The sequence below is a fragment of the Pongo abelii genome, chromosome 15 (genome assembly GCF_028885655.2).
Source record: "Pongo abelii isolate AG06213 chromosome 15, NHGRI_mPonAbe1-v2.0_pri, whole genome shotgun sequence".
Lineage (NCBI taxonomy): Eukaryota > Metazoa > Chordata > Mammalia > Primates > Hominidae > Pongo > Pongo abelii.
Window position 1 is genome coordinate 106,713,063 of NC_072000.2, and position 15,010 is coordinate 106,728,072.

The window sequence follows — 15,010 nt, forward strand, 5'->3', positions numbered from 1 at the left end:
GAACCCAGGAGGCGGAGCTGGCAGTGAGCCAAGATAGCACCACTGCACTCCAGCCAGGGTGACAGAGCGAGACTCTGTCTCAAAAAAAAAAAAAAATTAGCCAGGCATCGTGATGCGTGCCTGTAGCCCCAGCTACTTGGGAGGCTGAGGTAGGCGAATCATCTGAGCCCGGGAAGTCAAGGCTGCAGTGAGCCATGATGGTGCCACTGTACTCCAGCCTGAGTGACAGACAGAGAGAGACCTTGTCTCAAAAAGAAAAAAAAAAAGAAAATCAAAGGAGGGATTGGAGGTCAATCACTGAAAGTCAAGCTGTGGACTAAGGAATTCGGATTTAAGAGAAGAGGGAATTTACACAATCAATTCCAATTTGTGTTTCATCACAGATAAATTAAGCAGACTTGCTTTAAAAAAAATAGGTCAACTGTGAACTGTAAAGTGGTTTCAGCACACAAATTCAGTGTGTGCTAATGTCCCAGGCTGGCTCTAAACCATCACAACCAGCAATAATGGAACTTGCCGCACTGGAGGTGTCTGTTGGTAGATAAAGGGGTCACTTGTTTCCCTCATGACTCTTCTAGTAGGCAGAAAGTATGGGGTATAAAATAAGGATAAGAGGCAGGGATTAAAAAAGAAACCACCTCTATGAAAAAATACGTGGGAAAAGTTCCTGTTCTCTCCAACAAGATCTGGCATATTTTCATAGGCCTTCAAAATTAAACAAGAAACACTGAAATGCAGACAAAGCATGATACAAAGCTCTGAAGGGCACAGAGCTATGATACTGTAAATGAACGTCATGCCCCACATTATTGGGAATAGAGTAAACAAGCACCAAAACAAAAAACAGACTCAAGGACAAAGGCGTTAAAATAACAGAGCTGGATGAAAAAGAGAGAACAAGGGAGATAAATGAATACATCTGTATTAAGATTCTATGCACATTTATTAAACCAAGGCTTGTTTGTTGAAGTGGAATTTAAGCCTTATTTAACAAGTGAAAATGAAGGTCAAATTCACTTTTTGTGAAATGCAAAACTTGTCACGTTCAAGTCCAAACATTTTTATTCATGTGCTGTTTATAAAGTTCTTAATCAGGGTGGGTGACAGGCATCAGAGCTATGGGGCTTCACCAACAGAGGGAGGAAAATAATTGGGGGAGGTTAATTGCTGACTACAACTAGAGTATGCAAGGAAGAAGATTTCAGCTTCTTACTAATTTCCATTCTCTTCAAGAGATTAAACAGTTCAAACCAAATTACTAAAACAAGGTCAGGAAGCTTCAATGAAGAGGGGCTGTACACAACTAATTATTTGACATAGTGAGGAAAATTATGACCTGAATTACCAAACATTGTGAAAACACAAAAGAACACAAAACTATTCAAAAACTCGTAAAATTTTAAAATTGAAATTACACCTATTAACCCAGTAAGTCCACTGCTAATAAACTTGAAGAATTATTCAAAGATCTATGTTCTGGACTGGGCGTGATGGCTCACATCTGTAATCCTAACACTTTGGGAGTGCAAGATGGGAGGATCACTTCAAATCAGGAGTTCATGACCAGCCTGGTCAACATAGCAACACGTGGCCAGGCATGGTGGCTCATGCCTATAATCCCAGCAATTTGGGAGACCAAGACGGGTCGATCACCTGAGGTCAGGAGTTCAAGACCAGCCTGGCCAATATGGTGAAACCGAGTCTCTACTAAAAATACAAAAATTAGCCAGGCGTGGTGGTGCCTGCCTGTAATCTCAGCTACCTGGGAGGCTGAGGCAGGAGAATCGCTTGAACCCAGAAGGTGGAGAGCACAGTGAGCCAAAATCATGCCACTGCACTCCAGCCTGGGCAACAGACTAAGAGTACGTCTCAAAAAAAAAAAAAATAGCAAGATCTATTAAAAAAAAAAAAACTATGTTCAAACATCTTCATAGATGCATCATCCTACAAGCTACAACACAACATATTTAATGTAATCCCATTTGATTTTGGGTAAGGAACAACCATATATTTATATGTATATACACACACACCAATATATAAACGTGTGTGTATATACACAAAAATATGCATAGAAAATGTATGAATGTCCATCTAAGAAAATGTTAACCAGGATTTACTGTGGCAAATAGGGGAAGGTCCTGAGGCTAACTCAAAACCTTCTATGGTTTGGATTTATCACAAAGCCAGTATTAAGTTGACCTCATTTTGTTTTTATTTCAAGAGAAACAGTTGCTAGATAATGCATCTACTTATAAAAACAGAAGGTGGCCAGGCACAGTGGCTCACACCTGTAATTCCAACATATTGGGAGGCCAAGACAGGAGGACCACCAGATCCCAGGATTTTGAGACCAGTCTAGGCAACATGGTGAAGACCCTCATCTCTAAAAAAAAAAAATAAATAAATAAATAAGTAAAATAAAATGGCTCACACCTGTAATCCCAGCACTTTGGGAGGCTGAGGCAGGCGGATCACAAGGTCAGGAGATCGAGACAAGCCTGGCCAATATGGTGAAACCCTGTCTCTACTAAAAATACAAAAATTACCCAGGCGTGGTGGTGGACACTTGTAGTCCCATCTACTTGGGAGGCTGAGGTGGAAGAATACCTTGAACCCAGGAGGCAGAGGTTGCAGTGAGCTGAAATCGCACCATTGCACTCCAGCCTGGGCAACACAGCGAGACTCTGTCTCAAAAAATAATAATAAATAGGCTGGGCACGGTGACTCACGCCTGTAATACCAGCACTTTGGGAGGCCGAGGCAGGCAGATCACAAGGTCGGGAGATCAAGACCATCCTGGCTAACACGGTGAAACCCCATCTCTACTAAAAGTACAAAAAATTAGCAGGTTGTGGTGGTGGGCGCCTGTAGTGCCAGCTACTCTGGAGACTGAGGCAGGAGAACAGCATGAACCCAGGAGGTGGAGCTCACAGTGAGCCGAGATTGCACCACTGCACTCCAGCCTGGTCCACACTGCAAGACTCCGTCTCAAAAATAATAATAACAATAATAAATAAATAAATAAAATGAAAACAAAAGTTGATGCTCACAGAAGGAGATGAAAAGGATTATTTGAGGTACCTTTTTTGATTCCATGAAAATACCAGTGAGAGGTGATAGTGTGCTGGCAGCCCTTGCAGCCCTCGCTAGCTCTCGGCACCTCCTCCGCCTCGGTGCCCACTCTGGCCACACTTGAGGAGCCCTTCAGCCCGCCGCTGCACTGTGGGAGCCCCTCCCTGGGCTGACCGGGGCCAGAGCCGGCTCTCTCAGCTTGCAGGGAGGTGTGGAGGGAGAGGCGCGGCGAGGTGTGGAGGGAGAGGCGCAGGTGGGAAGCGTGGCTGCATGTGGCGCTTGTGGGCCAGCACGAGTTCCTGGTGCTGCTGGCCCAGGTAGTGAGGGGTTTAGCACCCGGGCCAGCAGCTGCTGAGGGTGCGCCTGGTCCCCCTGCAGTGCCGGCCCACCGGCCCTGCCTGCGCTCAAATTCTTTCTGGGCCTCAGCTGCTTCCCGTGGGGCAGGACTTGAGACCTGCAGCCCGCCATGCCTGAGCCTCCCAACCCCCGCCGTGGGCTCCTGCGCAGCCCCAGCCTCCCCGACGAGCACCGCCCCCTGCTCTAGGGTGCCCAGTCCCATCGACTGCCCAAGGGCTGAGGGGTGCAGCGGCATGGTGCGGGACTGGCGGGCAGCTCCATCTGCAGCCCCAGTGTCAGATCCACTAGGTGAAGCCAGCTGGGCTCCTGAGTCTAGTGGGGACTTAGAGAACCTTTATGTCTAGCTAAGGTATTATAAATACACCAATCAGCACTCTGTGTCTAGCTCAAGGTTTGTAAATGCACCAATCAGCACTCTGCATCTAGCTAATCTGGTGGGGACTTGGAGAATCTTTATGTCTAGCTAAGAGATTGTAAATACACCAATCAGCACTCTGTGTCTAGCTCAAAGTTTGTAAACACACCAATCAGCACCCTGTATCTAGCTCAAGGTTTGTAAATGCACCAATCAGTGCTCTGTGTCTAGCTGATCTAGCAGGGACTTGGAGAACTTTTGTGTCTAGCTCAGGGACTGTAAACGCACCAATCAGCACCCTGTCAAAACGGACCAATCAGCTCTCTGTAAAACAGACCAATTGGCTCTCTGTAAAATGGACCAATCAGCTCTCTGTAAAATGGACCAATCAGCAGGATGTGGGTGGTGCCAGATAAGAGAATAAAAGCAGGCTGCCTAAGCCAGCAGTGGCAACTTGCTCTGGTCCCCTTCCACACTGTGGAAGCTTTGTTCTTTCACCCTTTAAAATAAATGTTGCTGCTGCTCACTCTTTGGGTCCACACTGCTTTTATGAGCTGTAACACTCGCTGCAAAGGTCTGTAGCTTCTCTCCTGAGGCCAGCAAGACCACGAACCCACCAGGAGTAACAAACAACTCCAGATGCAGCACCTTCAGAGCGATAACGCTCACCGCGAACGTCTGCAGCTTTACTCCTGAAGCCAGTGAGACCACTAACCCACCAGAAGGAAGAAACTCTGAACACATCTGAACATCAGAAGGAATAAACTCCAGACACACTGCCTTTAAGAACTCTAACACTCACCGCGAGGGTCCGAGGGTTCGTTCTTGAAGTCAGTGAGACCAAAGAACCCACCAATTCCGGACACACTAGCATTTAAAAAAGACAAATTACTTAACTCTTCCCATGGCGGAAAAAAAAAGACAGCTTAAACCTCATTGTAATTACAACAGATACTTTTAAAAATTCTCTCTGGGCCGGACGCAGTGGCTCATGCCTGTAATCCCAGCACTTTGGGAGGCTGAGGCGGGCAGATCACCTGAGATCAGGAGTTCGAGACCAACCTGGCCAACATGGTGAAATCCCATCTCTACTAAAACTACAAAAATTAACCAGGCGTGGTGGTGTGCACCTATAATCCCAGCTACTCGGGAGGCTGATGCATGAGAATTGCTTGAACCCTGGAAGCAGAGGTTGCAGTGAGCCAAGATCATGCCACTGCACTCCAGCCTGGGCAACAGAGTGAGACTACCTACAAAAAAAAAGAAAAATTCTCTATGATACAATAGCAAACTGTTACCGCCTTAGGAGTGTAACTTCTCTGGGTTTTTGTTTTATTTTTTTGAAACAGGGTCTTCCTTTGACATCCACGCTGGACAGCAGTGGCGTGATCCTAGCTCACTACAGCCTCAAACTCTTGGGTTCAAGCAATGCTCCTGCCTCAGCCTCCCGAGTACCTGGGACCACAGGCATGCACTGCCATGCTTGGCCAATTTTTTAATTATTTAGTAGAGACAGAGTCTCGTCATGTTGCCCAGGCTGGTCTCAGACTCCTGGATTTAAGAAATCTCTTGCCTCAGCCTCTCAAAGTGCTGGGTTTACAGACATGAGCCACCATGTCTGGCCACTTTTCTCTTTTTACAGGTATGTTTTGAATAATTCATTAAAAAGTTGAGACAGGACCAGGCACAGTGGCTCATGCCTATAATCCAGGAGTTCAAGACCAGCCAGGGCAATGTAGGGAGACCCCCAACTCTAGTAAACAATTAAAAACTTAAACCTGGGCAGCCAGGAGCAGTGGCTCACGCATGTAATCCCAGCACTTTGGGAGGCCAAGGTGGGCAGATTGCCTGAGGTCAGGAGTTCGAGACCAGCCTGGCCAGCATGGTGAAACCCAATCTCTCCTAAAAATACAAAAATTAGCCAGGTATGTTGGCAGGCGCCTGTAATCCCAGCTATTTGGGGGGCTGAGGCAGAAGAATCACTTGAACCCGGGAGGTGGAGGTTGCAGCGAGCTGAGATCATGCCATTGGACTCCAGCCTAGGCGACGGGGAAAGACTCCATCTCAAAAAAAAAAAAAAAAAAAAAAAAAGCCTGGGCTGGGCAACACAGCAAAACCCCATCTCCACCAAAAAAAAAAAAAAAAAAAAAAAATTAGCTGGGCGAGGAGGCACATGCCTGTGGTCCTAACTACTCAGGAGGCTGAGGTGGGAGGATTGCCTGAGCCCAGGAGATGGAGGCTGTCGTGAGCTGTGACTACACCGCAGCACTCCAGCCTAGGCAACAGACTCTATCTCAAACAAAAAAGAAAAGAAAAGAAAGTTCAGACAGGAAAAAAGAGTGGTACTTCAACTAGACTAGATAAGGGAAAACTTTTCCAAGTAAGGATCTGACTGATGTTTTCATTCTTTCCCTTTTTATATCCCTGCCTGCCATCCGCTGAAATAGCAAATAATAATTCATTCACAATTTATCATGTACCAGACACTGTGCTATCAGCTTTATATAGATGATTTCACTTAATCTTTGAAACAATGCTATGTGATTGGTATTATCATCCCTGTTTAAAGATGAATGTGGGCTGGGCACACTGGCTCACAGCTGTAATCTCAGCACTTTGGAAGGCCAAGGCAGGTGGATCACCTGAGGTCAGGAGTTCTTGATCAGCCTGACCAACATGGTGAAACCCCGTCTCTACTCAAAATACAAAAATTAGCCAGGTGTAGTGGTGCGCCTAAAATCCCAGCTACTCAGGAGGCTGAGACAGGAGAATCGCTTGAACCCAGGAGGCAGAGGTTGCAGTGAGCCAAGATTGTGCCACTGTACTCATTCCAGCCTGGCCAACAGAGCAAGACTCCATCTCAAAATAAAAAAGAAACTTTTAAGATGACTTCAGCTCCAGCCACCATCTGAGTGCATGAGAGACTTCCAGTAAGACCTGCCTAGTTGAATCCAGGCAACCTGAAGAACTACAAGAAAGACTGTTGTTCCTTTAAGCCACAAAATTGAAGTGATCTGTTACGCAGCAATAGGTAACCGGAACAATGAAGAAAAGCAGTATAAGAAAAAGTAACATGCCTGAAGCTGCTATGCCCACCCGGTTCCAATGCCCACGCTCTTATCAACTGCACTGTGTCACTCTTTGCTCTCTACTGTTGCAAATGATGCCAAATAAAAAGAAGGACAGGAATACTCCACAGAACAACACACCCCTAAACACATGGGCATCACCTAGAAAACAAGTACAAAAATATACCTAGAAAATCCTGACAGACCCCTGTAATAATCTAGCATTCCCAGCCCCACTCTGACCCCAAGCTATGGATCCAATTTCACCATTACTCACTTTTCCTGATCATTCTACTTCTATAACTCTGTCTCTGTGATTTCAAGTTCTGGAATATTCTCTCCATTGTTAACTATTTTTAAATCATTTATTTAATGATCAGGATGTAAACCAGGGGGACAAAAGGTTACAATAATTCTTAGAGTAGATTTTAAGGTAGAAGGAAGAAAGGGAGAATAAAGATGTCACCACTAAACCAAGCAACCGAAAACTACCAAAATGACCATCTAAAAGAACATACCAAACAATACTAAATATAATTTAAAAACAAAAGTTTACAAGAAGTAAATCATAAATGTACATTTTTTGTGTATTTTGTTTTGTTTTGATTTTTTTTTTTTTTTTTTTGTATTTTTTGGTTGAGACGGGGTTTCACCACATTGGCCAGGCTGGTCTCGAACTCCTGACCTCAAGTGATCAGCCAACCTCGGCGTCCCGAAGTGCTGGGATTACAGGAGTGAGCCACTGCACCCGCCCCATAAATGTAAATTTTATATGTATACATACATATGCATTTTTTATTTTTATTTTTGCTCTGTTGCCCAGGCTAGAGTGCAGTAGTGCGATCTCGGCTCACTGCAACCCCCGCGAGGTTCAAGCGATTCCCCTGCCTCAGCCTCCCAAGTAGCTGGGATTAGAGGCACCTGCCACCACGCCTGACTAATTTTTGTATTTTTAGTAGAGACGGGGTTTCACCATGTTGGCCAGGCTGGTCTCAAACTCCTGACTTCAAGTGATCCACCCACCTCAGCCTCTCAAAGTGCTGCGATTACAGGCGTGAGCCACTGCACCCGGCCCACAAATGTAAATTTTATATATATATACACATATATACATATTTCTTTTCTTTTTTTTTTTTTTGAGACGGAGTCTCTTGCTTTGTTGCCCAGGCTGGAGTACAGTGGCCCGATCTTGGCTCACTGCAAGCTCTGCCTCCCAGGTCCACGCCATTCTCTTGACTCAGCCTCCCGAGTAGCTGGGACTACAGGTGCCCGCCACCACGCCTGGCTAATTTTTTGTATTTTTAGTAGAGCCAGGGTTTCACCGTGTTAGCCAGGATGGTCTTGATCTCCTGAACTCATGATCCGCCCACCTCGGCCTCCCAAAGTGCTGGCATTACAGGTGTGAGCCACTGCGCCCAGCCAGCACATGTACATATTTCTATATAGGTATACACATGCAGTGCTAACATTAGTTTTTTAAAAAGGGAGAAATACACATTTATATATTTATATATAATATATATAGAGAGAGAGAGTAAATTACTGGAAGTGATGCCTCTAGGTAGTGGGGTATGAAGAGTCTAAGAGGAAGGCCAGGCACAGTGGCTCTCGTCTGTAATTCCAATACTTTGGGAGGCTTAGGCGGGTGGATCGCTTGACGTCAGGAGTTTGAGACCAGCCTGGCCAACATGTTGAAACCCCGTCTCTACCAAAAAATACAAGTTAGCTGGGCGTGGTGGTGCACACCTGTAATCTCAGCTACTTGGGAGGCTGAGGTGGGAGAATCACTTGAACCCGGGAGGCAAAGGTTGCAGTGAGCCAAGATTGCACCTCTGCACTCCAGCCAGGGTGACACAGAGAGACCCTGTCAAAAAAAAAAAAAAAAGTCTAAGAGAAAAAGAAGGTAGATAGATAAACCAAATGATCAAATCTAACTTCAGCAAAACGGCAATGAACTGACGTCAGGCACTCTGGAAGGGCCACACTGACAGAGACACAATGTTGCCTCTCACATATTCCTGGTAAAAACATTTAAGCTGAAGCTAATTATGAGGCGACAATCAGACAAATCCAAATTGAGAGATATTCTGCAAAACACTGGGCTGGATTCTTTAAAAATGTCATTTGGCCTACAGAGGACAGCCAAATAAAAATGAAAATATCATTGTCATGAAAGACACAAAAGGCAGGGACACCATATTAAAAGAGACCAAAGAGATATGACAACAGAATACAATTTGTGATTCTTGATTGGACAGAAAAAATATAAACAACTATAACATGTTATTGAGATAAATGGAAAAACTGAAATATGGACTGTATATCAGAGTATTGTATCACTGTTAAATTTTCTAAATGTGTTATTTGTAATGTGATGATGTAGGAGAATATCCTTGTTCTTGGCAGATAACTGCTGAAAGAAGTGGTGAATTATTAGTAGTCTACAACTAACTCTTGAAAGGTCCAGTGAAAATATATACATAAATGGGAGAGAGAAAACACCAGAGCGAAAGTGAGCACACAAAAATAAGGCAAAATGGTGCATCTAAGTGAAGGACGGGTTTATAAATATTCAATGTACTGCTCTTGCAACTTTCCTGTACATCTGAAAATTTTCAAAACAAACAGATGGGAAGAAAAAAATGAATATAGTACAAAATATGTGCAGTATCATAGTCTGCACTGTAAGTAAAAGTGTAAAGTCTTTTGTAGACCTTGGATTCTAACTACAGTTTTGTAGTGCATTAATGAAAAAGGTAAACATTAAACAATATCCAACAAAATAAAATAAAAATAAAAATGCCTTGTAAAGGGTGAATGAGATGAATTATTTTAAATGTTATGCAACGTACACCATTGACAATTAGGATACAATGCAAATTTAACATTATAACTACTCCTAACATAATATTTTCACAGCAAAGGTCTGAATTTTTACTGCACCTCTGGTTCACAACCATAAACAATTATATCTGTACAGTAATAATAATTTAAAAAACATCATTCTAGCTGGTTGCACTTGGATTGTCAATAATCCACAAATCCTACTAAAGAAAATTTTTTACCCCTTACATTTTCTAGAATGACTACCTCATTTCCCAACTTTGAAGTAACAGCTTTTAACTAAAAGGTTGCTTCAAAATTACTACTAAAAAGTGGTTCCTATAAAACACTACTGCTTGACCCAAAAAATAAAATAAAACACACAGCCCAGCTTTCCTCTCAATTGGACACTAAACCAGTATCATGAAAAGGCAGGGAGCCACGCTGTAAGCGCTCCCCCGTTTTCTGCCGAATGTTCAGGAAAGAGTGTCAGGTTCAAGCCAGCATTTAAAATAAAATAAAATGAATCACACTCAACTCCCTAAACTCCAATGTAAGAACCACGCACCTGCAGCAAAATATGCCTGAGCAGGACTCGAGTCGGCTCTCCGAGACCCCAAAGTTCCCAACCTAGCCCCAACCCCTCGAGCTTCCCCCAGGGACACCGGCTTCTCACAGCCGAGGGGGATTCGGGGCCCACATGCGGAGCCTCCCGGGCCTGCCGAGCCACGGCAGAAGGCGACGACGCCCGGCCGCGCCGGCCCCACAGGCCCCTCAAGCTCCTCAAGCTCCCCCAGTCCCTCCCTCCCCCGCCACTCGCTCTCCAGTCCCTGCCCCCCTCCCCGGCCCCACTCACTCTTCATCTTGGATGCGGAAGCCGGTGACAACCCCTTGCCGACACTGGACGGAAAAGAAAGAGGCAGGAAGGTTGTCCCCCTGCTTTCCACTTCCCTGAGGCGGGGTCCCGCACTAGGATCTCCGTGGTGGTCCCTCGAAGGAGAGCATTAGGGATCCCGCCGCCATGTTGTGTCCCTGTCACCCTAGCAACCGTCAGGCCCTGAACGCCACGCGCTGTCGCCTGCGCATGCGCAAGATGCCCCGCCCGTGTACGCGTGCGCAGTGCAGCCCGTCCGCTCAGCCCGGTTGCTAAGCAACCTCTCCTCCGCTTCCATGTAAATACTGTGTAATTCCCCGCCTTTGCACACAGGCTACCTTCGCTCGGCTCTGTCTCCCTGCTGTCCTGGGAACTTAGCGATTTGGAACCCACTACGTGGACGATAGCTTTGAGCTTTAATTGGGCTTGGGAGCTTCTACACGAATTTTTTTTTCTTGAGACAGAATCTCGCTCTGTTGCCCAGGTTGGGGTGCAATGGCGTGATCTCGGCTCACTGCAACCTCCGCCTCCCAGCTTCAAGCGATTCTCCTGCCTCAGCCTCCCAAGTAGCTGGGATTACAGGCGCCCACCACTACACCCGGCTAATGTTTTTGTATTTTTAGTAGAGACGGGGTTTCACCATGTTAGGATGGTCTCGAACTCCTGACCTCAGGTGGTCCGCCTGCCTCGGCCTCCCGAAGTGCTGGGATTACAGGCGTGAGCCACCACGCCCGGCCCAGTTTTTCTTTTTAATTCAACAAGCATTTGTTTTTGCCCCAGGAACTGTCGCAGGCATTGGGGATTAAAGGACAACGTAGACGAGGTGACTGAGTTCTTGAAACTAACATTCTAGTGTAAAGATGAATGAATGTACACCGGAATGAACTATGTGCAGACACGGTGCCTAAGCAACACAGTGGCCTAGTTCTCTGGACCCTGACAAAACAATAAAATAACAACCATACTATGTATGGGTATAGTATTTTATGAAGCTCATTAGATTAGCCTCATAATTATTCCATGAGATCGAAACCCTGTTTTTTCCTCCTTCCATTTTTTTTTCCTTTTACTAAAATACATCGTTTATTTTTAAAACAGATAAGTAGCCTTGCCAAAACAAAGCCTCAGAAAATTGGTTTAAGACTGAATTTGCCAGGTGTGGTGGCTCACACCTGTAATCCCAGCACTTTGGAAGGCCGGGGCAAGAGGATCGCTTGAGGCCAGAAATTCAAGACCAGCCCGGGCAACATAGAGAAAACTCACTTCCCTACTTAAAAAAAAAAAAAAAAAAAAAAAAAAAAAAAACCTCCGGGCATGGTGGCTCACACCTGTAATCCAGCACTTTGGGAGGCCAAGGCGGGCAGATCACGAGGTCAGGAAATCGAGACCATCCTGGCTAACACGGTGAAACCCCGTCTCTACTAAAAATACAAAAAAAATTAGTTGGGCGTAGTGGCGGGCGCTGTAGTCCCAGCTACTCCGGGGGCTGAGGCAAGAGAATGGCGTCAACCCTGGAGGCAGAGCTCGCAGTGAGCCGAGATTGCACCACCCGCACTCCAGCCTGGGCGACAGAGCAAGAGACTCCAAAAAAAAAAAAAAAAATAGCCAGGCACGGTGGCACATGCCTGTAAACCCAACTATTCAGAAGAATAAGGCGGAGGGATCCCTTGAGACCAGGAGTTCTAGGCTCAGTGAGCTATGATAGCACCACTGCACTCCAGCCTGGGTGACAAAGCAAGACCCTGTCTCGAAAGAAAGAGAAAGCGGCCGGTCGCGGTGGCTCACGCCTGCAATCCCAGCACGTTGGGAGGCCGAGGCAGGCAGATCACTTGAGTCCAGGAGTTCGAGACCAGCCTGGCCAACATGGGGGAAACCCCGTCTCTACTAAAAAAATACAAAACGGCTGGGCACAGTGGCTCATGCCTGTAATCCCAGCACTTTGGGAGGCCAAGGCGGGTGGATCCCCAGGTCAGGAGTTCAAGACTGGCCTAGCCAAGATGATGAAACCCCATCTCTACTGAAAATAAAAAAATGAGCCGGGCGTGGTGGCAGGCACCTGTAATCCCAGCTACTCGGGAGGCTGAGGCAGAGAATTGCTTGAACCCGGGAGGTGGAGGTTGCAGTGAGCCAAGACTGCGCCACTGCACTCCAGCCTGGGCAACAGAGTGAGCCTCCATCTAAAAAAGCAAATAAAAAAATACAAAACAAGCCAGGCGTGGTGGCTCACACCTATAATCCCAGCACTTTGGGAGGCCGAGGAGGATGGACCAACTGAGGTCAGGAATTCGAGACCAGCCGGCCAACCAACATGGTGAAACCCTGTCACTACTAAAAATACAAAAATTAGCCAGGTGTGGTGATGTGCTCCTGTAATCCCAGCTACTCAGGAGGCTGAGGCGGGAGAATCACTTGAACCCAGGAGGTGGAGGCTACAGTGAGCTGAGATCGTGCCACTACACTCCAGTCTGGGCGACAGAGCAAGACTCCATCTCAAAAAATAATAAATAAATAAATGGTTACAATGGCGAATTTTATGTTATGTAAATTTTCTCTCAATAAAAAAGTTGAAAAAATAAATAGTGATTATTGCTGGTGTATTATTGTTGGTGGTGCCATCTTTGTTGGCTTTGAGAAGCCACATCTAATCTCTCCAGACCACTAGGATTTGATCTATCCCTTCTTCTCCTCTTGTGTTCTTTCTTATTTGGGGGCTTGCCCTTATGTCACATTTATCTTTCTATCCCTGTCTCTTGCATGTTAGTTTCTTCTAACCAGGTGGGTTCTAAGTTCCTTGGGCCCCTCATCTGTCTTTTCTCTACCTTGCAGGGCAGAGTGTATTAAATAGGTGAACAGGTGAATGCATTTAGCAAGTGAGAGCCCCATTGTTTCCCAATTCACTAGGTGCTGATGGATTTTCTGCTTACCTTCATCGTGGACAAGTGGTTCTCAGAAGTGAAATTGTAGAGACCATGTTGGTCCTGATCGGGCAGATGATTTAGAGCAAGGTGCCCCCAGTGGGTAGACACAGTCTATGTGCTTACCTAGGTGAACAGGGGCAGCTGGACTTGCGGCCTCACCTGCCCCTCTGGCTGAGCACCCTTGTTCCAAGTGCATCTTAAGGTTGGGTGAGGGGACGAACTCCAGAATGTTCCATTCGATCAGGGATTTCCGCCCCCATTATTTCTAAATCTGTGAGTCTGGAGTGGGGGATAATTTGCAGCTCTAGCAAAATTCCAGATGATGCTGCACCAGTGGCCATATTTTGAAAACCACTGGCCTAGAGAATTCATTATTCTTTCTTTAATTCTAAATGAAATAGGAAATGCTGCTTTGAAAAGAAGGAACAATTGCTGAGGAGCTTCTCTTCCTGTGGTAAACACGCTCAAACATCAGCGGAGGGGTCAGCCTGCTCAGGCTTCTGCAGGGTGGCCTCAGCACCTGCCTAGCTGGGCCACTCCAGCCCTGAATGGACAGATAAGTAAGAAGCACCAGGCTGTGAACTCCTCCAGAGAGGGTCTTCACCCCAAGCCTCTCACCTGCCCAGCTCACCCAGAGCCACGAGCTCAGCACATATTACACGCTTAGGAAACGCTTGTGAAATGGAACCACCATGCATCTCAGAGCTCCGCTTTTTTTAATTTTTTTTATTTAATTTTTTTTTTTTGAGTCAGAGTCTCGCTCTGTCACGCAGCCTGGAGTACAGTGGCTTCATCTCGGCTCACTGCAACCTCTGCCTCCCAGGTTCAAGCAATTCTCCTGTCTCAGCCTTCCAAGTAGCTGAGACTACAGGCACGTGCCACCACACCTGGCATTTTTGTATTTTTAGTAGAGATGGGGTTTCACCATATTGGTCAGGGTGGTCTCGAACTCCTGACCTCAGGTGATTCACCTGCCTCAGCCTCCCAAAGTGCTGGGATTACAGGCGTGAGCCACCGCGCCCAGCCCCAGAGCTCTGCTTTTAAAACTGTATGAACACTACCTAATTATAACCACTTGAGCTTTTCGAATCATTCTAAAACTTCCTCAGACTGTTCATCCCATATTCTAGCATTAGTTTTTCCCTATTTGCCAATGTTAAGGGATTCAGCCATGTGGCTGTGTTTAGCAGACAACCTATTTCCTTCTGCTGAGCATCTGAATTAAGGTTCAAACCAGGAAACAAGTCAGAAAAGCTAGGGATGACAGACATTTCAAACGTGTTAACACTGTTAAAGTGGGTAAAACGCAAATCTACCTAAAGATATTAGAAATTAGATTGATTTTGTAAAATAAAAAACATATCTCAGGGAAAACTAAGCTTGAACAAGGATATTAAATAAGGAGGAGCAAAAACATTAGCCACTGAAATTAACATGAGGGATGGTAGTTAACCAAGCACTCTAGAAATTAGATCCTGGTCTAGTGTGGATGCAAAAATAGGTAAAATTCAGTCTACGAAGAAGTCTGTGTAGGTTTCTG

The 15,010-nt window shown here is 45.8% G+C and overlaps 1 protein-coding gene across 9 annotated transcripts in view; it reads right to left on the reverse strand.

Moving 5' to 3' along the window:
- MOK (MOK protein kinase) overlaps positions 1–10,773 on the reverse strand; it is an 89,288-nt gene extending 78,515 nt beyond the window's left edge. For 4 of the 9 annotated variants that reach the window (XR_010137030.1, XM_054530569.2, XM_024231819.3 and 1 more), the window contains exon 1: positions 10,535–10,738. Coding sequence is in view for 7 of the 9 variants with exons in the window: in XM_054530569.2 (XP_054386544.1) it covers positions 10,535–10,541 (7 nt within the window). In the remaining 2 variants the exon portion in view is untranslated. Of the gene's footprint in view, positions 1–10,246; positions 10,419–10,534 lie in introns of those variants that run through there. The other 5 variants (XM_024231817.3, XM_024231816.3, XM_024231821.3 and 2 more) reach the window with 5 other exon arrangements.
- Between the last annotated feature and the right edge of the window lie 4,237 nt (positions 10,774–15,010).